Source organism: Oratosquilla oratoria, chromosome 19 (assembly GCF_046742065.1).
Source record: "Oratosquilla oratoria isolate Oo_2021 chromosome 19, ASM4674206v1, whole genome shotgun sequence".
Taxonomy (NCBI): domain Eukaryota; kingdom Metazoa; phylum Arthropoda; class Malacostraca; order Stomatopoda; family Squillidae; genus Oratosquilla; species Oratosquilla oratoria.
In genome coordinates, this window is record NC_134795.1 from 50,987,257 (window position 1) to 51,013,075 (window position 25,819).

Below are 25,819 nucleotides of genomic sequence, written 5' to 3' on the forward strand. Positions count from 1 at the left end.
GTGGCCTTGCTGTGGATGTGCTGTCTTGCGACACTTCTTCTGACCCAGGGCGGTGGGCAAGGTGCAGGGATGACCCGTCATCCAGGAGGTGCTCAGATGAGAGGGAGGGTGGGAGGGGTGTGGAGTGTATTTAGGGATGGAATGGGTGGGAATGATTTTATGCCTTTTCCTTTTTAGCTACCTCCCTTGTAAAGGGGAAAAAGCCTTGGTATATGTATGTATGTATGTACCTTATCAAATGCCTTCTGCAAATCCAAGAAGGCACAATCTACCCAGCCATCTCTTTCTTGTATTATCTCAATCTCAAGTAAAAGCAATTTAGGATTGTGGTACACGATCTTCCACTTTTAAAGCCAAATTGTTTAGGGTTTACTTTTTTATTTTCTTCCAAGTGTTTGGTCCATATATTTCTGATGACTTTTTCATGTATTTTTGCTATTGTGCTTGTAAGGGATACTGGTCTGAAATTTGTAGTATCTTCCCTATTTCTTCCTTTATATATTAGTACTGTGTTTGCATCTTTCCAATCTAGCAGTACCTTTCCTTCTTTGAATGAGGAGTCTATTATCTTGTATATTTTGTCTGTCAGTTCGTCTGTACAATCTTTCAGTATCCAATTTGTAATTTTGTCTGGTCCATGCAATTTTCTGACATCTAGTTTTTTTTTTGTTTTTTTCTTATTTCTTTTTGTGTTACCTTTATTTCTTTCAATTTGGGTGATCTTTCTTGTTTTGTATATTCCCAAAATTGTGAGCTCTCAATTGTAAAAACTGACCTGAAATGTCTGATCATGACATCTGCCATTTCTGTGTCATCTATATATTCTTTATCTTCTTCACACAATTTCACTATTTCATGTTTATCCTTTAGTTTTTCATTTATATATCTGTAAAAGAGTTTAGGTTGATCCTTACATTTGTCTATAATATATTTTTCATATACATACATATACCAAAGGCTTTCTCCCCCTACTCAGGGGGTAGCCAAAAAGAAAAAGGCATAGAAACCACTCCTACCTATTCCATTTCCTATATATTCCACTCCCCTCCACCCTCCCTCTTATCTTGGCACCTCCTGGATGACGGGTCATCCCTGCATCCTGTCCACTGCCCTGGTTCAGAAGCAGTGTCGCAAGACACAGCACATCCACAGCAAGGCCGCTTCATAAATTCGGCGACCCCACCCTCTCCGTCCCCTCATGCAGAAAAGGAGAAGACGGGGAGAAATCCCTTCGGGCTGCATCAATTTATTTCTCATACATACTCCCTCACCTCCCCATCCCCCACCCACTGCCCCCCCCCCTCCATGCATCACAGCATCATCCATACACAACCCTTCTCCATTCATCCCTATCTTCAGTACTCTCCTGTCCTTCCTCAACAGACATTTCCCTCTTTCCCAATGCCCCTTTCACCCCATCTGTCCATCTCATCCTAGGACACCCCCTCTGCCTCCAAACCTCTTTTACCAATCTTTCTTCACTCATTCTTTCCATGTGTCCAAACCATCCTAATACTCTTTCATCAACCCTATCTCCCAACTCCCTTTCCACCCCTGTTCTCCTCCTCATTTTTCTTTCTATCTGCCTAGTAACCTTCTCAGGCATTTCATCTCAAACACATTCAAATTCCTTCTCTCTCCCTCTCTTATGCTCCATGTTTCTACCCCTTACAGTGCTGTCAGCACAATCACTCCTTCATACAATATACAATAATAACAAACAAATAAACAAATAATATAAAATATTTATCATTATTATAATTTTTTCCACATCCAACCTAGTTATGGACCAAAAGGTCTCCTGTTGGCATGCTTCATTAAATCTGTGCCTCCCACCTCTCCATGTCCTCATGAAGAAATGGAAAAGATGGGGAGAAATTCTTTCAGACTAGTGATCTTATTTAATGTGTGTCTAAGGGAGGGTACAGTGCCAGAGGTGGAGGAGTGCCTGTATAGTTTTGCTTTACAAGGGAAATGAGTACAAATAAATTAGCAGTTTCAGAGGGATTAGTTTGTTGAGTGTGGTTGATAAGGCTTATGGAAGGGTTTTAATTGAGAAAATTAGGAGAGGAACAGAGGAAGTAATTGGTGAGGAACTGTGGGTTTAGGAAAGGTAGGGGTTGCATGGATCAGATTTTTTTAGTAAGACAGATATGTGAAAAAGCTTTAGGAGGTAATGATGTCATTAACCCCTCTGATACGATGACGCCTACGTAGGCGTCCTGAGGAGCAAGTGGGTACCCGAGGATGCCGATGTCGGCGTCTTGATTATGTATATTGTAGTTGTACCTGCGTGACCCCCATACTCTGTAAACTGGCTTCATCATATTTTCTATGGTTATCAAAACTCATGGGTGAAAGAGAATGAGCAATACAGCGGTAACTTTATTTTTTATAATGCGAGTATTATGATGCAACATCGCATGTCTGGCAGCTAATGCTGCCCGCGAGATTTTGGCCTGTATTGAAGGGGTTAAGGCCTATATGGATATAGAAAAGGCTTATGACAAAGTAGACAGGATGATGCTGTGGAAGGTTTTGCAGATATATGGGATCAGGAGAGAGCTGTTAATGATAGTTAAGAGTTTTTACAAGAGTAGTAGATCCTGTGTTAGAATTAGAAATGGAAAGAGCAAGAGCTTCGAAGTAGGTAGGGCTGTATCAAGGATATGTCATGTTCTTGTGGCTGTTCAACGTGCACATGGAGGAGGTGGTGCAAGAGGTAAATGAGAGAGTAATGGGGACTGGAAATGGTTAAAGAAAATGGAGAAAAATGGGAGGTGAGCCAGTTGTTTGCTGATGACAATGTGTGGCAGGGTCAGAGAGGTGATTAAGGGGGTTAGTAACAGAGTTTGGGAAGGTATGCAATAGGAGAAAGTTGAAGGTAAATGTGGGTAAAATGAAGATGATGAGATATACCTGTACAAGGATACAGGATGGCAGTGAGTTGGAAGTAAGTCCTAAAGGAGAGAGGCTGGAGGATAGCTTTAGGTATTTGGAGTTGCATGTGTCAGGAAAGGGAGTGGAGGTGAAGGTAAATTGTAAATTGAGAGAAGCAAGTAAATGCCTTTGGGGACTAAAAAGTGTATTGAGAAATAGGCAGTTGGGAAGGGATGCAAAGAGGTTATATGAAGGGATGATTGTGCCAACAGCACTGTATGGGGCAGACTTGGAATTTAAGAGGCAAATAGGAAAAGTTTGAATGTGTTTGAGATAAAATGTCTGAGAAGTATGGTAGGAGTTACAAGATTGGATAGAGTGAGAAATGAGGAGACGAGTAGGAGAACCGAAATAAATAAGAAGATGACAGACAGGGCTGATGAAAGAGTATTGTGATGGTTTGGACACATGGAAAGGAGTGAAGAAAGATTAGTAAAAGGTGTGGAAGGCAGATGTGGATGGAGTGACCTTGAGGGAACAACTAAGGATGAGATGGATGGAAGGGGTGTTGAGTTAGAGGGGAAGGTCTGTTGAGCAAGGTAGGGAGAAGGCAAGAGATAGGGGTGAGTGGAAAATGGCTCAGTATCAATGATCCTGTGATGCAAGAAAGGGAGGGGGTGGGGGTTAGGTAGTGTTTATTTGTGAATGATATTTTGAGTGAGGTGGCCTTGCTGTGTCTTGCCTCATTGCTTCTGACCCAGGACACTGGGTGGGATACAGGGATGACCTGTCATCCATGAGGAGCTAAGATGAAAGGGAGGAAAGTGTGGAGTGGAATGGGTTGGGAGTGGGTATATGCCTTTTGACTTGGCTACCTCCCTGGTGAGGGGGAAAAAAGCTTTTGGTATGTAGATAGATCCTGCCTTCTAAGCTGTTCCAGGTATTTATGTATCTGTATGGAAAACTATTTCTTCTGTATTTGACAACTTACTAGAATTGTCTACCTTCCTTTTACTACCTTCACTTTTAGTAGCATCTGCCCATATGTACTTTTTTCCCTCTGTCTACCTGATTTGTTACTCTTTACTCTTCACTTCCTTTTCAGAAATCTGTCAAACACGTACATCACCATATGTTATATAGCAATAAGCAGGAGTTGTCAGAGTTAGTTTCCAGTGAACTCTGATAGCACCAATCACCTGCTGTTTACTGTTGAAGTATTGACTTGTGAACATTTTGTATTTCTACAGCTGTGTGTGCAAAACTTGTTGTACTATGGAGTAGTCCAGCTTCTGCCAATCTTCCAGTATTCCAATTCATACACTGTTACTGGAGAAATATCAAGACTGTACAAGGACCGAGCTCTGCAAGAAGAATGTCAGAGAGCTGTATGTAAGAATGAAGCATCTCCAACATACCTCTCCAATATCATTAAGCTTTACTGCAGGTATCTAGTATATAATGTATCTGTGCTGTTCTAGTATGAGGTGATGACCCAAATGTAGGTATGTCATTGCATTTTTTTTTTTTATATTTTGAGAGAAACCCTTCTGCTGCAGTCTGGTGAATAGGGCCCTCACATGAGAGGGGGGCATATGCCCTGGGGCGGCACATTTAGAGGGCGGCAATTCTAGGAATATTTTACCCCAATATACAAAATTTGCATTAGAATCAACGGAATATGAAATATTTTTCCCTTATCCTTTCTGTAATAGGGACATTAAATACAATTTTTAAAATCCGTTTAATTATTTCGCAAACCATTAGCTAAAAATGGGCTGAAAGGGATGGTGGAGATGAGAAGTGGTGATGGGGGAGGGTGGGGGGCATCACTTAGCCATGTAAGGCCTCTGCTGGTGAAGTACAGAATTTGGTACTCCAATATCGAGTGCTTGTCTGAGTGTGTCTATAACCCTCTGTGGACTAGAGCTAGGAAACACAAATACACTTCTGCAGTCACAAATCCACAAACTGGTGAATTTTGCAAGACAACAAATGCAAGTGTGCAAACTCAGGTTATATTTCTAATGTTAGCCATAAAAAAGGATCCATAACATTAAAAACCAGGCCCAAGAAAGCAATATTGTAGAATAAATACAGTAGTACACATATACCAAAAAGCCCTCTCAATGAAGGATGGCCAAGGCAAAGCATACACCTTCCTTGCACCCATACAAAGATATATTTGTTATCCCTCTCCTCTTAGCTCCTCGTGGATGAAAGTTCATCCCTGTCCCTTGGGCCGGAGGCAATGCAGTAAGACACAGCAGGGCCTGAGAGCTGAAGCTTATCCTGACTCCTGATTACATGGCAACACCCAACCCCTCATCCATTCATGGGGTGACAGGGAGGATGATATACTCAACCTCACACTGCCAAGCAGCCAGTGGCAGCACTATTTGGTTTGGCCACACAGGAAATTTGATGACATATTTACATTTACAGTCTTTCTTCCACAGTGCAGACCTGCAAAATTGCTATGACATTGCTACAAATGCCAATTTGCAAATGAAAACCATACTTTTACAGATGGGGAATTTGTAATTTGTTGAAGTATTTACAGAGGTACTCACTATGGATGCATTGTGAGGCACTAGGGGTAGGTGGTTGTAATGTTTGAGTAGAGCATTGATGATGTAGTTTTTGTGATGCATCTGATTAGCTGTGCATATGTTTGTGTTGCAATATGATGAGTGGGTAGATTTCAGGGCTCATAATACTATATTATTTATTCAGCAGGGAGAAACCACTCAAGTTTTATTTTAAATTCCTCAGCCATATAGAATTTTAAATTTGTTTTCTTATACACAAAATGTGTGGTTGGTATCATCATGAATAGGAACTATACACATCAAAATCAAAGATGACCTGTTATCCACAAAACTCTAAGATTGAAGGGATGATAAATGGGTTTAGGATGAGGATGGGATGAATGAAGAATGCATAAATGGTTTGATTCAGCCACCCATCTTATAAAGAGGAATGGCCTTTAGTGTATGCATGTATATGTATCAGGAAGCTCGCTGGCTGAGCGGGTTAGGGCGTCGTTACTTGTGGCGAAGGTCGAGGTGAGGGCGGTTCGAATCCTGCCACCAGCGAAGTTGAACCAAGGGCATGGTTCATTAAATTCCACGCTACAAAGCCCTGTGAGGGGCACCGTCCTAGCCTCCCGATAGGGGGGAGTGTGTGACGTTAAACCAAATCATCATCATCATATATTTGTATACAATATACCTAAGTGTTCTTACATATATACATACAAATACCAAGGGCCTTTTCCTCCTTATAAGGGTGATAACCAAAATCAAAAGGCATAATTCCACTTTCATTTCAAAGTGTTCTTAAGATATGAAATTAATAACTTACATTCATTTTTACAGGAAGATGCAAAGGATATAAACTATCATCATGAAAAAATTTGTACCTTTGCTTTTCAGCATGACTTATGGTGTTACGATAAGAGACCTATGTGTCCGTTTCAATCCACAAGCTCTCAACATTGATGAAAGAAAACTTGTTCAGTTTGGTCTTCTGAAAGGTCTTGTACGAAGACTCCACCAATATCCTGTGTGGGTACCCACTGAAGAATCACAGTATACTCCCAAAAGACATAGTCAGATTCACAAAATGTGTGATGGTGCTCAGCACACAGATGAAATATGCTGTAAACTAGGAGTACCTTATCAAGAATTAAGTGAGAGAATTGACAAAGATCCAAGCATTTTAGTTTTATGGAAATGACTTAGGTTTTTTTTGTACATATCGCACTGTTGATATGTACATATTTATATTCAATCATCTCAGGTGACCAGTAAATTGAATTACATTGTTATCTTGAACTAAACATAAAATTGGGCAATATCAAAATGTATGAAAAGATTATACAGTTGTATGTAATTGATATCAGTAAATTAACATTAATATTTTCATACTTCATGTTGTTTTGGTTTAGAAAATTATGGTAAGGTTAAAAATAAATAAATAAATTAAAACATTTATTAAATCTTGTAACAAACTCATGAAATGAATGGAATGAACTGGTTTGCATGTAATGGAGAGAGAAATACAACTGAAAATACAACAGACTATTATTATTCCTTGGATATCCAAGTCTAACATTTCCTGAATGTATAGTAAATTGGTGTATTACCTAAGGTCACCTCACTACATTCTACATGTATTCAATACCAAACTCCTTTCATCTCCTCCCCTTGTTCATTTTTCCTTTACCCAAAAGTGCAAATTTTATTTCCTCTTGGTCATACCTCTTAGGATAAGAATTCTCTTCACAATTTTTGTCCTGACTAATGCCAGAATGGGGACAAAACTGGAGCTTGCTCAATCCAAACTGTTTTGTCTCGAGTTTACCTTTATCCCTTAACCGAGGGGTCACCAAACTACTGCTTGTGGGATCAGTTCATTTGCCCCCCCCCCATATTGTTTTTCTAAAACTTATTTGTGCATCCACTGTATTGTATCAAACAAAATGGTTATGCAGACCATGCTTCTCATTCTATTATCTGGCCCACTGTGAAAAAAGTTTGGCGACACTTGCTTTAGCTGAACAAGATTATCTGATGTTGGTTGTAATGGTATTTACATTGAGCATCCTTGGTCCAACAGGATGCATGACTGCCCTTTCACTAATATTTGTTCTGGTTGCTTCTAAGAGGTTTTATTCAGTTAGGGGGTAACCCACTGGACAGTAAAAGGGGTAAAGCTACCCAGTGGTTAATCCTTTCCATGCTATTCACTATTTATACAATTGTTCTGGCTGTCACCAGGCAATTTCATTTTGCTGTGGGAAGCCCAATGACTGACCCATTCACTACTATTTACGACTGGTACATTTGGTTTGGGTGTGGCTTGGCCATTTTGCTGTGTAGGGAAAGGAATAAAGTGTCATGAAAAGGCTGGTTAAGGTAGACAGGATATGGGTCTGACCAATGAATGTTAAGATGTTGACAACCCTATGTAGAATAGGCAGCGATACAGGATGATGCAATGACAATTAAGGATTGTATGAGCATATGAATCAATTAGGTCCTCCCACAGATCTCAATGGGAAGATATATCCCAATGAGTCAGTGTTAAGTAAATGTGTTTCTGTCATTAGGTAGTGGGGAAAGAAAAAAAGAAAGGAAAAAACAAACAAAAACAAAAAAACGTTATCAGTTCTAAGCTTTTCATGTGTGAAAAGGAGAAATAAAAATTCATCAAAATCACTGGGCTGGTTTATAGACAAGTGTCAGCTTCTCAGGATTGCAACTTTAGATGGAGATGTGTGATAAGGAGTTTTTCTGATTATCTCGTGAGATTATGTGTCTTTGAAGTGAGTAAAGGTGAAGAAGGTGTTGTTCTTGTTATCATTCCCTAGACTGTCTAGCTGAGCAGTCCTATCTCCCTGGGGAACACCATGGCTGAACAGGGTTGTCCCACAAATCCCTTTTAGTGTACATTGTGTTGCTGATGTGCATTATTGTGTACAATGCAATCTTCCATAGTGTATTGTAAAGTACAACCCCCAATGATGGCTATCTGCTGGTGGTCCTGCAAGATGGACAGCAGAACTGCCCATTCTCAAAATCTGTCAGCACCTCTCACCTCCTAATGGAGTTGAGAGGGCTGACACTTGAAATCAAGAGTATTACCAAGACCTCTTTCTATCAAGTTCAATTGTATTTCTTGCATCTTTTCACACATGGAGTGCCAACAACAGATGACTGCTCCCCTGCTAAATAGAAATCATGTCACTAAATATGTTGTTATAGATTCCACATTGTGCTTCTGTATTGAATCCAAAATCCACTTTTCCTGTAAATGTTTCACTTTTCCATCTATTCCAATTGCACCTTTTCCAATTATAATATTAGCAGATCGGGTGCTCTTTACTAGATTAGCACCACAGAGCTCGAGTAGTTCCTGGAAAAAAAAAAGGGCAAATATTTCTATAAATAGATGGAAAAATCAACATGTGTGTACAATTATAGTATAACACAATAAACTATAAATTGCTCAAAACATGGCAATGAGAGCAATTACTGTCTATATACTAAGGGCTTTTTCCTCCCTATATGAGAGATAACAAAGGAGTTACTGACTGCGTTTAGCCAAAACCCATGGGCCACTTAGATGCAGACACCAGAGATCTGGGTTTATATAACCACCTCAAAATGCATAGCATACAATATGTATCACCTGATAAGCAAAACCCACAGTACCCTTAACCCTCATTGTGTCAGGTTGCACTTTTCCTTTTGTTGTGGCTGTCAACAATCTACTTTACTCAACCTGATGGCACTCCCTGGGTTATGAATGCCTTGTTACAGTTTATTTTAATTACTTTTGTGCTAGCTGGCACTATTATGACTATTTCCTACCTATTTCATTTATCTCCTTGATACTCTCATGGTAGCAAAGGAATTTATTATTGCAAATTCACTAAACTGTATGTACATACATATACCAAGGGCTTTTTCCCACCTTACAAGGGAGGTAGCCAAAGTCAAAAGGCATAATCTCACTCCCACCCATTTCATCCCCAGTTACCTCCCTCTCACCTTGATTTCTCCTCGATGATGGGTCATCCTTGCATCATGCTCAATGCCCTGGGTAAGCAATGCAGAAAGACACAACAAGGCTGCTTCATTTAATCAGTGACCCCTCCCCCCTCTCTCTCTCTCTGTCCTCTCACAAAGTAACATTGAAGACAAGGAGAAATCCCTTTGGGCTGCATCAATATATGATTCACACATACCCACTTCCTAACACCCCCATCTCCCACCCACTCTTTTCCATTCATCACAATACCATCCATACACAACCATTCTCCACTCACCCCTATCTGCTGCCTTCTCCCTTCCTTCCTCAACAGACATCCCCCTCTTTCTCAATGCTCCTTTTACCCCCATTCACCCATCTATCTCATCCTCATGTTCACCCCATCCACCTCTGCCTTCCACACTTCTTTTACTAATCTGTCTTCACTCATGCTTTCCATGTGGCCAAACCATCCCAATGTTCTTTCATCAACCCTATCTCCCAACTCCTTTTCCACCCCCACTCTCCTCACCTCGTTTCTCACTCTATCCAACCTTGTCTACTTCTCATTACATTTTTTAATCCCCAAAGGAATTTACTTCCTTCTCTCAATCTACATTTTAACTCCACCTCCACTCACTTTCCCGCCACATTTGCACCCAAGTATCTAAAGCTATCCACTTCTTCCAGTCTCTCTCCCTTAATACTCACTTCCAATTTGCTGCCATATTCTCCCCTTGTACATCTCATCACCTTTTACCCACATTTATCTTGAAATACCTTCTTTCATACACCTTCCCAAACCTTGTCACTAACTTCTTTAATCCCTCCTCTGATCCTGTAACAAGCCCAGTGTCATCAGCAAACAACAACTGGCTAATCTCCCATTTGCTCAATTTTCTTTAACCACTTCCATACGGTGACGCCTACGTAGGCGTCATGAGGAGCAAGTGGGTACGCGATGATGCTGACGTCAGCGTCTTGATTATATTTATTGTAGGCGTACCTACGTAACATCCATTCTCTCTAAACTGGCTTCATCATATTTTCTATGGTTATCAAAATTCACAGGTGAAAGAGAATGAACGATTGAGCACTGACTTTATTTTTTATAATGGGATTATTATGACGCAAAATTGCACGTCGGGCAGCAAATGCTGCCAGATGTGCAATGTGCCCCGGAGTGAAGAGGTTAACCATCTTCAATCCCTGGCCCATTACCCTTGTGCTTACCTCTTGCACCACCTAATCCATGTATAAATTGAACAGCCAAGGTGACAGAACACACCCTCAAACCACCCACTCTCTCCATTTCAAATTCTAACACACGATCTACTACTCTCATAAAAACTATTGACTGCCCTTACCAGCTTTCCTTCTATCTCATATATCTGCAATACCTTCCACAGTGCCTTCCTGTCTACCCTGTCATAAGTCTTTTCCAAATCCATAAAGGTCCAAAAACATCCTTACCTTTTCCTAAAGCTTTCTCACATATCTGCCTTACCACAAAAATCTGATCCACGCAACCCCTACCTGTCCTAAACCCACACTGTTCCTCACCAATTACTCCCTCTGTTCCTCTTCCAATCCTCTCAATCAAAATCCTCCCATAAGCCTTCCCAAATACATTCAACAAACTGATCCCTCTGAAACTACTATGCTCACACTTGTCCCCTTTCCTTTGTAAAAAGTGGAATTATATAGGCACTCCTTCAGTCCTGTTGCACTCTACCCTCTTTCAGACAAACATTAAACAACCTCACCAGCCAGTCCACCATCACTGTTCCTCCCTTTTTTAGACACTCCACATGACACCCATCCAACCCAGGTGCCTTACCCATTCTCATTATTTTAATAACTGCTTTCACCTCATCTTTCCTTATTTCTCCTCCATTTTCCTCATTCATCATTGTCATTTCCTTAGCGCTTCCCACTGCAACTACCTGTCCCTCCCTATCCTTCACATTCAGCAACTCCTTAAAATACTCTGCCCATCTTGCTCTTGCTGCTTTCTCTTCCATTATCATCTCTATCAGCATCTTTTACCTTTTCTTCTCTACTTGATTTGCCTCCTATTCCTCTTAATTTCCTTCCAAAACATCTTTTTATTACTTTCAAAAGTTCCTGTCATACTCTTATCCCATTTCACATGTGCTCTCCTCTTTGCCTCCTTTATCTTATGCTTTACTTTTCTTGTTTTCTTTGTACCTCTCATATGATTATCTCGTCCTATTTTGTAACCAATCTGTGAATGCTCGCTTCTCTTCTACAACCTTCTTTGCTTCATCATCCCACTATTTCTTCCTGTCATCCTTGTTCCACACACCAGTTTTGCACACCTTGTGACTCCCTCCTTGAAACATCCCCATTCCTCCTCCACTCCAAGTTCTACTCTATCCTTCACTCTCTCCCACTCCTCTCTCAGCTTCTTGTACTCCTTTTCTTTCTCATTTAAGCAGTTTACTCTAAGCACCTCCCTACCTTCTGTCCTATTCCTCTTTCTCCATCTATCCTCCACTCTCATATTCCACCAAAAAATTATCTTGGTATTCCACCACTTTATCCCCCTACAACATGCACATCCAAAACTCTACCTACTCTTCTCCTGGTTACCACCATGTTGTTCATTAAAGTCCCATCTACCATCCTTCCATCCATCACCCTCTCCCATGTGTATTTATGTTTGACTTTCTTCCTAAATACTGCATTTGCTATCATCAACTCTACACAAATCTCCACCATCAACTCTTTACAACCATTTTTTCCTGGAATTCCACACTTCTTAACCATTCTGCCTATTGGTTCATTTCCTACCCTAGCATTAAGATCTCCCAATACCACTACATTGACATTTCTCCCTAAACCCTCTATGCACTCATTTAAATCTATCCAAAAAGCCTCCCTTTCCTCTACACTCTTCTCACTACCAGGCCCATATGCACTTACAAAAATCCACATCTCCCTTCCCAGTTTCACTTTCATCCACATTAACCTTGAAGAAACCTCCCACTCCACCACACATTTACTTATCTCTTCACTTACTAGTATAGCCACCCTTTCCCTTCCTCATCCTCTCTTCACTTCTGACACCTTCCAAACTACACTCCCAAACTCAAACTTGCCCCCCCCTTTCAACTTAGTTTCAATCAATGCCAACACATTCATCCTTCTCACAAACATACTGCCTATCTATTCCCTTTTACTCTCATCTATACCACATCCATTAAAAGATGCAAACCTTAGGGTTCTGGTTGGAAAACTCCCACACCATCTTATACTTTTTTTTAAAGGAATGTCCCCTTTGGAGCTACAGAGAGTAGCATGTCTAGTCCTATCCTCTTGCCATTTTTGTCACCTTTTACGACTCAAGTGGGAACACTCGGTGGCAGTATTCTTCTCCCCTACCAGTTTCTCCAGTCTTTCTCCCTTATTACTCACTTCCAATTTGCTGCCACATTCTCCCCTTGTACATCTCATCACTTTACTTTTATCCACATTTATCTTCAACTTCCTTCTTTCACACACCTTCCCAAACTCTGTCATTAACTTCCTTAATCCCTTCTCTGATCCTGCAACAAGTGCAGTGCCGTCAGCAAACGACAACTGGCTTACCTCCCACTTTTCTCCATTCTCTTTAACCCCCTCCAACCCCCTGCTCATTACCCTTGCATTTACCTCCTGCACCACCACGTGGATGTACATATTGAACAGCTTTGGCAACATGACACATCCCTGTTGAAGTCCTACCTTTACCTCAAACCACTTGCTCTCTCCTCATCTAATTCTAACACTGGCTCTACCACTCCCATAAAAACTCTTGTCTGCCCTTATCAGTTTTTGTGCAACTGTATATATCTGCATAACCTCCCATGGTGCTTTTGTGTCTACCCTGTCATAAACCTCTTTTCCAAATCCATAAAGGCCCAAAAGACATATTTACCATTTACTAAAGTTTTCTCACATATCTGTTTTACAACAAAATTTTTATCCATGCAACCCCTACCTTTCCTAAACCCACTCTGTGCATTACCAACTATTCCTTTCCTAATCCTCTCAATCAAAAAACCTTCCCAACTACACTCAACAAACTGATCCCTCTGAAACTACTACACTCACATTTGTCCCCTTTTCCCTTATAAAGCAGAACTATACAGGCACTCCTTCAGTCCTCCAGCACTCTGACCTCCTTAGACAAACATTAAACATTTTTAATTACATGTATATCAGATAATAATACATAAAAACAACGCAAAATCAAAATTAGTGTCCTGTACTCCCATTCATTAGGAAGCCAATATACTGCAACTCTTGGCAAACTTTAGAATCCAGTCAAACAGTCGCCCCGAGTCTCTCTTGCAGGAGACCCATGGCTTCGAGGTAACTAGCAACAGCCACTATATATCTAAAATTCAATTTTACTATTGGGATATTTTTTTATTATTGTCTCATATGAAATATAATTTAAGTTAATGAAGGATCTTGAACCTAGTTCAGAAACTTAAATACTTTTAAGAATGTACCACCAAACGGAGTTGGTGTTGATGGGATTTGAAGATAAACAGCAGGAAGAAAATTTTCTCCAATGTCTATCTTGAAGGACCATCACGAGCAGGCACATCGCTGATTCCCCAAAGCAAATTACCAAGGTGGCTATAAAACCATGAATGCTATATTTGTGGACATGTGTAATTTTTATGAATACATTCACCAAAATACTCTCTATATACATACCAAAGGGTTTTTCTTCCTTATAAGGGAGATAGCAAAGTCAAAAGGCACGTACCTATTCTCATCCATTCCACTACCTTTTCCTCCCTCTCATCTTAGCCCCTTACTCTCTAAACAAAACATAAAACCTTAATGAATAAAGCTCACCTTTAATTGGGGTGCTGGTGGAGTGCAATTGTCAGTTACATATATGTTCCCAGCTGACGAGAAGAGGGAATTCTTATAATGTCTACCTTGCAGTGCACGTTTTTCACGATTGACCTAGTATGCAGATAAGGAACTATTAGTTCTCATTTTAATTGCATATGAATATGTATTGTGATCTTGTGTGTAGAAAGTAAGTACTTGTTCTCATTTCATGTGCAGATAAACAAGTATTTAATATACACGAAAACAGAAGACTGGAGGAAATTAAAGGATGTCACTGGGAATGAGAAAAGGAAGATATGAAGCAACAGTTATGATGATTGTTAGGTACATGAGTGAGGCCTGGGCGATAAATATATAAATGTATGAAGGAGTCAGGAAAGAAGAGCCTAAATGTATTTACCTAGTTTTACCTAGTTGTATTTTATGGGAAGGGGAGCTATGCTCATGGTGTCCCGTCTTCATATCTCATTTTATCTAGACTGTTTTTAAATTCATGTATTGTTTTTGCACACACCACTTTCTCATCTAACTTGTTCCAAATGTCTATTACTCTGTGGGGAAAGCTGTTCTTTTTCAGGTCTCTTCTATAACTGTCCTTCTTGATTTTCTTTCCATGTCCTCTTGTATTTCTACTATCTCATTTTATTAGATCCTCTCTATCAATAGTTTTGTTTGAGATGAACTGTTTCAGAAGTATGGTGAGGGTTACCAGGATGGATGGAATGAGAAATAAGGAAGCAATGTGGAGCAGGGGTGGAAAGAGTTGGCAGAGAGGGCTAATCATAGAATACTAGGATTGTCTGAGCATGTGGAAAGAATACATACATACATATACCAAAGGCTTTTTCCACATGAAGAAATAAATAGCAAAAAGCATGTGGAAGGCAGAGAGAGATGGATGGAGTGAACTAGTGGGGAAGATGGAGAATAAGGTGGAGGAATAGGGTGAAAGGGGCCCTTGATACATGAAGAATGTCATGCAAAGAAGGAAGAGGGTAAGGTATTGGTGTGAGGAGTGCAGCCACCTACAGTTTTCTTTGTGTGAAAAAAGGAGAAATAACTGAAGTTGATGTAGGGAGAAGACAATTTGGGCCCAGTCTAGAAACTTGAGTGGCTACAACTCAAGATGGAAGTGAGGGTGTTGATGGGTTTTGAAGATGAATGGTGGGGAAATTAATTTTTCAAGTGTCTCTCTTGTCTGACCACCACCACCCATCATTGTTTCCACATGTTATAAAAAAGAGGAAGAAGAGAGAGAGAGGAGAGGAGAGTGAGAAAAAAGGGGGGGGGGGGAGTGAGAAATCCCTAGTAGGGTAAGCCCGGTCAGTTGCAGCACGGTGCCCTAGGCAGAAAGTAAAATATAAATTCAAAGAGAACAAGACCATTTTATTAAAACATAAATAGATAAATAAAATAAATAACAAAAATAAATAAATAATAATACATACATATACCAATGGCTTTACCCCCTTACAAAGGAGGTAGCCAAAAAAAAAAAAAAAAAAAAAAACAAAAAAAAAAAAACAAAAAAAAAAAAGGCATAAAGTCCACCCCCATTCATCCCCCTCCCTCCCTCTTATCTTGGCTCCTCCTGGATGACAGGTCATCCCTGCATCTCACCCACTGCCTTGGGTCAGAAGCAATGTTGCAAGACAGCACATATACAGCAAGGCTGCTTCATTAAATCGGCGACCCCCCTCTCCATCCCCTCATGCTGAAAAGGAGAAGACGGAGAGAAATTCCTTCGGGCTGCATCAAATTTTTCTCCTACATACTCCTTCACCTCCCATCCCCCACCCATTCCACCTCGTGCATCACATCATCCATATACAACCATTCTCCATTCACCCCTGTCTTCTGTCCTCTCCCATCCTTCCTCAACAGATATTCCCTTCTTCCCCAAAGCCCCTTTCACCCCATCCATCCATCTCATCCTAGGTTGCCCCCTCATGTTCACTCCTTCCACATCTGCCTTCCACACCTCTTTTACTAGTCTTTCTTCACTCATTCTTTCCATGTGTCCAAACCATCCCAATACTTTTTCATCCAACATATCTCCCAACTCCCTTTCCATCCCCATTCTCCTCCTCACCTCCTCATTTCTCACTCTATCTAGCCTAGTAACCCCTGTCATACTTCTCAGACACCTCATCTCAAGCACATTCAAATTCCTTCTCTCTTCCTCTTTTATGTTCCATATTTCTGCCCCATACAGTGCTGTCAGCACAATCATACAATCTCCTATTAGCATCCATTCCCAAATGTTTATTTCTCATTAGACTTTTTAATCCACCAAGGGATTTATTCGCTTCTCTCAATCTATATTCTACCACCACCCCCACTCGTCCCTTTCCTGCCACATTTGCACCCAAGTATCTAAAACTATTCAATCCTCCAGTCTCTCTCCCTTAATACTCACTTCCAGTCTGCTACCACTTTCACCCCTTGTACATCTCATCACCATACTTTTACCCACATTTATCTTCAGCTTTCTTCTTTAACACACTTTCCCAAACTCTGTCACCAACTTCCTCAATCCTTCCTCTGATCCTACTACAAGTGCAGTGTCACCTGCAAACAACAACTGGCTTATCTCCCACTTTTCTCCATTTTCTTTAACCATCTCCAATCCCTGACCCACCACCCTTGCATTTACCTCTCGCACCACCCCATCCATGTATAAATTGAACAGCCAGGGTGACATAACACATCCCTGATGAAGTCACATCTTTACCTCAAACCACTCACTCTCTCCATTTCTAATCTTGAGACACCCTCTTCTACTCTCGTAAAAACTCTTGACAGCTCCTAAAAGCTTTCCTCCTATCCCATATATCTGCAATACCTCCCAGTGCCTTCCTGTCATAAGCCTTTTCCAAATCCATAAAAGCCCAAAATACATCCTTACCTTTTCTCATGGCTTTCTCACATATCTGCCTTACCACAAAAATCTGATCTACGCAACCTCTACCTGTCCTAAACCCACACTGTTCCTTACCAATTACTCCCTCTGTTCCTCTCCTAATCCTCCCAATCAAGACCTTCCCATAAGCCTTCCCAACTACACTTAACCACTTCACTACGGGACTTAAATCTCGCGGGCAGAAGCCAATGCCAGCTGTACGACGTGTCGTAATAATACTCGCATCATAAAATATAGTCACGGCTTATATCGATCGTTCTCTCTTTCACCCGTGAATTTTGAAAACAACAGAGAATGGGATTAAGAGCAGATTAGGGAGAATGTAAAAACACAGGGGGGACTACAATAAATATAATCAAGATGCCGATATGGCAGCATCGCAAATCCACTTGCTCCTCATGACGCCTACGTGTGCGGCACCGTATGGAAGGGGTTAATAAGTTAATCCCTCTGAAACTAATACACTCACACTTGTCACCTTTTTCCTTGTAAAGTGGAACTATACAGGCACTCCTCCAGTCCTCCGCCACTCTACCCTCTCTTAAACAAACATTAAATAACCTCACCAGCCAGTCCACCATCAATGTACCTCCTTTTTTCAGACATTCTGCATGACATCCATCCAGACCAGGTGCCTTACCAGCTCTTTATTATTTTAACAACTGCCTTCACCTCATCTTTCCTTATTTCTCCTCCATTTTCCTCACTCATCACTGTCATTTTCTTAGTGCTTCCCACTGCAACTACCTTTCCCTCCCTATTCTCCTTCACATTTAGCAACTCCCAAAAATACTCTGCCCATCTTCCTTTTACTGCCTACTCTTCCATTATCATATCTCCATCTGCACCTTTTACCTTTTCTCTACTTGATTCGCCTCTTACTCTCTTAATTCATTTCCAAAACATCTTTTTATTATTTTCAAAAATTTCTGTCACACCCTTACCCCATTTCACATCTGCTCTCCTCTTTGCCTCCTTCATGTTGTGCTTTACTTCTCATTATTTCTCTATGAATAGAGATTTCCTCTATCACAGACAAAATGATGTGTGGCTCTGGTCCATTAGGACACTCATCATAGACCTTAAAGTATCAGCTGCATGCTACTGAGTAGCTTTTAACCCCACAATAAATGCAGTCAATACCCCATACGGAGAAATAATAATAATAATAATTAATAAATAAAGCCTCACCTTTGCTCCTTGGCAGAATGTAAACATTTCAAATGGTTCTTCAGATACCCAGCCATTCATTTCTAAAGAATGGTACACCCAGGATACATCCAGGATCCAGCAACCTCTTGCAATTCCATTCAACACATTCATAGTCCTCCTCTCTGCACCACAGACAATATGGGAGGTGCATGCATCTACGGTGTCCACAACCTTGAAGCCCCCAAGCTTCTTAACGATGGATATGATAGCACCATTCTCTCTAAAATGAAATTATGATGTTCACATTAATTTACAATCTCATTCTGCATTACATTTTTAAGTACAACTTTAATTCATTTATCTATATACCAAAAGGCTTCTTCCCCTTTATAAGGGAGGTAGCCAGCAACTTTACTTCATGATTTGGTTTCATGCTGCAAACTCCCCCTATCTGGAGGCTAGGATGGTGTGCCTCACTGATGACTTTGCAATGTGGAATTTAATGAACCCCTTGGTCCAACTTGCTAACAGCAGTTCAAACTGCAAATACCTCAACCTCCATTGCAAGTAACAACACTAACCTGCTCAGCTGGCAAGCATCCCAGAACTTTAATTCATATTCTACTTAATTCAACCTTTAATGGACACAGGGTATAGCCAGAATATACTTCTAAATCATCATCAAGAAAGGTTCTCTTTATAAGGTAGAAACCCCAAAGCAGAACAGAATCATCTGGCAAGGGCTATTACCCATAAAGTGAGTTGGCTAAGCATGGGAGGGCCACTTTGCTTTGCAGGGAATGACTGATCAGATTAAGAAAGAAGGGGTTCCTCTTATAAGGCAGAAAGTAATAAAGTAAAACAGGATCATCTGGCAAAAGCTATTACCCAAAAAATGAGTTGGCTAAACATGGGAGGGCTACTTTGCTTTGCAGGGAATGACTGATCGGATTAAGAAAGAAAGAAAAAACAATCATTACATGAGAGAAAATATAACTCACTTGGAATGAAAACTAGTGATACAGATGACACCAGGTGGCTTCTTTTTGGTCTTACGGGTAAGTTTATTATTAATTATTTGGAATTCATCTGTTGATCTTCTTGAGCGAGGTGGCAGAGTGAAGAGGTGTGAGTTTATGAACACTTCATCATTGTCATCCCCCTCAGAATTACTATTTGTATCTACTTTTTTTTTTACTGCAGGTTTTCTTTGAGATACAGATCTTTTCTTAGATGACTGAGGAAGTGCACTTAGTGTATTTCTTCTTTTCGTTCTCTCCTTAACAAGTGGAGTGGATGTATATAAAGATGAATTTGGAAGCTTTCCAAACTGGCTAAGTCTTGGGGATTCTACACTTCTCTTTTGTGTTTTGGATGAGTTATTCATAAGGTCTGCATATGGCTGACGCAAATTCGAGACCTGCATTGGAGATGAAGGTATGATTAGTTCTTCTGATGGGGGTCTTGAGGAATCAATTGATATAAGCCTCCTTTTTATTTTTCTAGTTCCGCCAGGACTCACTATGGAATACTGTGACCCCTGTGATGGCATAGATGGTAATATTTGAGTATGAACATTGTTTTGACCAATGGATGATTCTTCTAAAAGCTTGCAGTTCTTTCTTCTGACAGCTGGGTTTCTTTCAGTCTCTTCTTCATCAATTGTCACCTGATCCTTATTCAAGGTGCTACATAGTGCTTCTGGATTTTCTTTTCCTAATTTGTAATTCTTATCTTTTGTTGGTTCGCATTCATCACCATTTTCAGAAAGAGCTAACTGCAAGCTACTTGAACTTGAATCTGTGCCATCATGGCTATCGGGATGAATTAACTCGTTCCCAGAAGTATTACCCTGCGATTCTGGCTCTTCAGAAATAAAGATGTCAGAATTTTCTTTGGGTCTTCTTAAACGTGCTGACATTCGTCTGGTTTGAACTTGCTTCTTTCTATTTTCATTTCCTAATGAAAACCTTTTTGTAGGATTTGAGTTACACCTGCTTAATTTCTTTTTCTCCTCTGCTTTATTCTTATCAAACTGCTCACTTTCTTGCAATGATAATGTATTACATGCCTCTGAAATATTAGTAACCTCAATGTCTGAAGTTTGATGACTCTCTGGTAGGGGTAATTGCTGGTTTGTTGGCATGTCTTTCATGTTGCAAGGACTTACATATCTGTAAACAAAAATAGTTCAAATTACCATAAATAATGAGTGTTGTGAAGCAACGCTGTGCACCTGCAAATGATGCTACAAGACCGAAGTCATAATCATCTCCATGCTGCCCATTTTCAAAACCCATTGCACTCTCTCTCCCATGTTTGACAGACATCTCTTCTGTATCCAATACTCCCTTTTCCCCATACATATTTCATTCTCGGTCTTCCTTTCTGTTATGAATGTTTTTACACTATTGGCAATACTTCAAATTTGGCAAAATAAGAGAAGCATGAACCTACAGATTTTCTCTCTCTCTCTCTCTCTCACACAGAATCATGAAAGGCATGGAAATCCTTGACAGAAGATTTATTAAAGTGGGATAAAAGAAAAAACAAGAGGACATGAAAAGAAACTCAAAAAGGATAGTTACAGAAGAGATCTGAAAAAGAATATTTTCCCACACAGAGTGGTGGATGTCTGGAACAAATTGAACAAGGCAACTGTGTGTGCAAAAACCATATAAGAACTTAAGAACAAACTAGATGCTAAAAGATACAAAGATGGGTCACTACAAGCATAGCTCCCTTCTTGTATAATACAACTAGGTAAACACACACATATTCATGGAAGCAAGAAACAATCAATCTATGGAAGAAAGAAACAATCAATCTATGGAAGACAAATAAAAACTTAAACTAGGAAGTGACTAACTTACATACATACATATTCCAAAGGCTTTTTCCCCCTTATGTGGGAGGTAGCCAAAAAACAAAGACATAGAAACCACTCCCACCCATTCCATCCCCTAAATACTCCACTCTCCCCTACCCTCTTATCTTGGCACTTCCTGGATGACAGGTCATCCCTGCATACTGTCCACTGCCCTGGGTTAGAAGCAGTGTTGCAAGACACAGCACATCCACAGCAAGGCCGCTTCATTAAATTGGCAACCCCCCTCATGCAGAAAAGGAGAAGACAGGGAGAAATCCCTTCAGGCTGCATCAATTTATTCCTCATACATACTCCCTCACCTCCCATCCCCCACCCACTCCCCCTCATGCATCACAATATCATCCATACACAACCATTCTCATTTCATCTTATCTTCTGTCCTCTCCCTTCCTTCATCAACAGACATTTCCCTCTTCCCCAGAGCCCTTTTTATCCCATCCATCCATCTCATCCTAGGTTGCCCTCTCATGTTCACTCCTTCCACCTCTGCCTTCCACGCCTCTTTTACTAGTATTTCTTTGCTCATTCTTTCCATGTGTCCAAACCATCCCATTACTCTTTCATCAAACCTATCTCCCAACTCCCTTTCCGCCCATGTTCTCCTCCTCACCTCCTCATTTCTTACTCTATCTAGCCTAGTACCCCTACCATACTTTTCCAGCATTCCATCTCAAAAACATTCAAACTCCTTCTCTCTTCCTCTCTTATGTTCCATGTTTCTGCCCTGTACAGTGCTGTTGGCATAATCACTCCTTCATAGAATCTTCTCTTAGCATGCTGTACACACCACAATGATCACATGGCATGGAATGTGCATGATGTCACCCATGACTTGACGCTTCTCTGCCAGTGCGACCCTGCTTGACCCAACCTAACCTAACCTAACCCAGTGCAATTATGTAATTACGCACCACAGATGACTGCCCATGCATGTAAAATCAGTTCACTCATACCTTACAATAAAGGAGACAAACTCACCAAAACCTCTTTCTCTTCACCACAGTAGCATTGCTACACAGGTGACCATTCGGAGCAACAATGGACCCATCTACCGCTGCCAACCCCAACACCACGCTGCCCGCTACCAACACTGTCAACCCCGTCTCCCTGAAGCTGCCACCTTTTTCCACAGTAGACGCTCCCTCCTGGTTTTACCGGTTGGAGATCTAGTTCCACCTGCGGAATATCAGCGAGTCCCAAACGAAGGCAGACTATGTTCTTGAGGCTATCCCTGAGGATGTGTTCCCACTTATCTCCCAATAGCTTGATCATCACGATGGCATTATCCAGTATGACATTCTGAAATAGTTCCTGCTTCAGAAATTCATGCCATCAGCAGCCTCCAGAGCCACAAACCCTCCAACTCTCTCAACAGCCATTGGGGGACATTAAACCAAGTACAGCATACCTCGAGATGATGTCCATCGCCTGCCTCCCACCCACAGCCAACAGAACCAGCAGGAACATCATTATGCTTCATCCATTGTGGCTCATGCGCCTCCCAGTGCCCGTCCGATCCGCCCTTGGCAACGCCAAGGAAATGACCACTGACGAAGTTTCATGGAAGGCGGACCATCTCACCGATGCCCACGCTGCCGCAGCATGGAGTCAGGATGTCTGTGCTGCTGATGACATCATGGATGAAATCTCCGCTGCAGCAGCATCGCCAGCCAACAGGTGCCAACACCACCAGCAAAGGCAGTGACACTGAACCACTGCCCTTCTGCACCTGTGCTACCACCACACAAGATTTGGTGCCTTCACCAAGAAATACCAACCAGGATGTACCTGGACAAAAAAATGCCTAAAAGGGCCACCGTCCATCACAGTGGCCTCTACATCAACGACAAGGCCTCTAAACCTTGTTTCCTTGTTAATACTGGTGCTTGCAGATCCATATTTCCTGGATCCGTAGCAGAACACCGGGTCCCCAAGGACATAGGCTTTAGGCTTGTCGCCGCTAACAGCACTACCATAGCCACCTATGGGTGGAAACGCCTGCACCTCACCTTTGGGAGTTGCCACTACTCCTGGAACTTCATCCTGGCAGACGTCAAGATGCCTTTCCTCAATGCTGACTTCCTCACTCATTACAGGTTACTGTCGATGTTGCCAACAGCTGCCTAGTCTGTGCAACTGCATCCACCTCGATGCCCCTGCAAATTGCTCCACAGCCAGCCACGGTTGCTGTCATTGATGCTAGAATGCCCTACACCCATTTGCTGACAGAATTCCCCGATATCTTCAAGCCTGAGCTGTGACAGACACCACAGATGCCAGCTAAACATGGCGTATACCACTACATCAAGATGTCTGGTCCTCCGGTATTTGCCAAATACCGCTGCCTACCAGCTGAGAAACTCGCTGTCGCCAAGAAAACCTTCCAAGAGTTAGAGACACTAGGCCTCTGCCAAAAGGCCTCCAGCCCTTGGTCCTCCCCTCTCCACCTCGTCAAGAAGAACAATGGTTCCTGGCGCCCCTGTGGAGACTACTGGTGGCTGAACATGATGACGGAACCTGACCACTACCCACTCCCAAACATCGCTGACGTCACCACATACCTCAAGGGGCACCAAGATCTTTTCGACACCGGACCTCCTGAAGGGCTACTACCAAGTTCCGGTACATACAGACAACATCCCGAAGACTGCCATCACCACCCCCTTTGGGACATACACTTTTAATTACTCCTGCTTCGGCTTGCGAAACTCAGGTGCGACCTTCTAGTGCCTAATGGACGGCATCCTTGACTTCTGTGTCTATGTCAACAATATTCTAGTCTTCTCCAACTTGCCTGACCTGCATCTTCAAAACACCTGCGGACCATTCTTGAGTGTCTCCACGACAACAGCCTCATTATCCGCTTTGACAAATGCAGCTTCGGGAAAGTCTGTCCCATTTTTGGGACACCTCGTCTCTCCAGACGGCATGTCCCCTGCAGGATAAAGTCACAATGGTCGACAAATTTCCCAAACGCAGTGTCATCAGCAAACAACAACTGGCTTATTTCACACTTTTCTCCATTTTCTTTAACCATCTCCAATCCCTAACCCACTACCCTTGCATTCACCTCTCACACCACCCCATCCATGTATAATTTGAACAGCCAGGGGGGCATAGCACATCCCTGATGAAGTCCCACCTTTACCTCAAACCACTCATTCTCTCCATTTCTAATCCTAACACAAGCTCTACTACTCTTGTAAAAACTCTTGAGTGGTCTTAACAGCTTTCCTCCTATCCTATATACCAGCAATACCTCCCACAGTGCCTTCCTGTCTACCCTCTCATAAGCCTTTTTCAGATCCATAAAAGCCCAAAATACATCCTTACTTTTTCCTATAGCTTTCTCACATATCTGTCTTACCACAAAAATCTGATCTACACATGGACATGGATTATAATCACTGGGTTAGAAATAGAGAGAAGAAAGAGGGTGGAGGAGTCATGTTCCTGGTTAAGAAAAAACTTAAATGTGATGAAAATTACATATGGAGTGGAGATGACCACAATAAGAGTCAAAGATAGTGACATGAAAAGAAGAAAGTTTGAAGTGATTTATGTCCCCCCAAAAATAGGGTCTTGGTGAGAGATTACTCCAAGATGTTAGATGATACAAGACTTTCATTAAACAAGATGCTGAAGGATGGAAGTAATGCAGTACTTATGGGAGATTTTAACTGCAAAGAAATATGTTGGGAAGAGATGACAGTGAAAGGTGGAGAGGATCAATGGGGAAATGTATTACTCGACATGACTATAGAACATACAATGACACAATGGTTAAAAGGAAAAACTAGATTTAGAAATAATGAAGAACTGTCAAGACTAGATTTATTATTAATGTCAGAACCTAAAATTATGAGCAAAATTGAATACAAGACATCAATTGTGAAGATTGACCATATAATACTTGAGTTAGAGCTAAAGGAGGAAATTTAGAGAGAAATGAGAAACACAGAAATGGAAGACTGATGTATAGTAAAACAGACTTTGAGAAACTTTGGAATTTTTTTCTTAAAGTAAGCTGGGAAAAATTCTACAATGAAGAAACACAAGTGGAAGAAATATGGATGATTCTGATGAAAATCTATATAGGAGTGGATAAATATGTCTCAAAGCAAAAACAGGAAAAGGTGTATATTAAGTGCTGGTTTAATAGAAGGTGCAGCAAAGCAAAAGATAGAAGAGATAAAGCTTGGAAAAGATAGAGAAAAGACAGAAAAAACAAACAAGAAAGCGGCAAATATATATTAATCAAAGGAATATGTAAAAATACGCAGGGAAGAAAATAGAAACTAAGAAAAAGACATAATAGAAATATGTAAGGATAAGCCAAAACTATTCTATAGATATGTAAATGGTAAACTAAAAGACAAACAGGAAATGGTGAAACTACATCATGGGAATATAGAATACACAGAAGATACAGAAATGGCTGAAGTCCTGAGCAAACCCTTCAAGTCTGTTTTCACTAGAGAAAATGTACAATATCAAGAAGAAGGGTGAGAAGTGCCCCCTCCCAGAGGGAAATAATAGTAACACAGTAAGAA

At 41.1% G+C, this 25,819-nt stretch overlaps 2 protein-coding genes across 11 annotated transcripts in view; one reads left to right on the forward strand and one right to left on the reverse strand.

The window, feature by feature from the left end:
- The window catches only part of Nprl2 (Nitrogen permease regulator-like 2), a 28,422-nt gene extending 21,461 nt beyond the window's left edge, over positions 1 to 6,961 (forward strand). For 7 of the 8 annotated variants that reach the window (XM_076203048.1, XM_076203050.1, XM_076203051.1 and 4 more), the window contains 2 exons: positions 4,131 to 4,327; positions 6,318 to 6,961. In XM_076203048.1, coding sequence (XP_076059163.1) covers positions 4,131 to 4,327; positions 6,318 to 6,621 — 501 coding nt within the window. In that variant the 3' untranslated portion in view covers positions 6,622 to 6,961. The other variant, XM_076203053.1, reaches the window with a different exon arrangement.
- Positions 6,863 to 25,819, reverse strand: part of MCPH1 (Microcephalin) — a 39,317-nt gene continuing 20,360 nt past the window's right edge. For all 3 annotated transcript variants that reach the window (XM_076202998.1, XM_076202997.1, XM_076202999.1), the window contains exons 7-10: positions 19,378 to 20,550; positions 18,416 to 18,656; positions 14,299 to 14,412; positions 6,863 to 8,802 (exon numbers count right to left, since the gene is read on the reverse strand). In XM_076202998.1, coding sequence (XP_076059113.1) covers positions 8,626 to 8,802; positions 14,299 to 14,412; positions 18,416 to 18,656; positions 19,378 to 20,550 — 1,705 coding nt within the window. In that variant the 3' untranslated portion in view covers positions 6,863 to 8,625. The remainder of the gene's footprint in view (positions 8,803 to 14,298; positions 14,413 to 18,415; positions 18,657 to 19,377; positions 20,551 to 25,819) is intronic.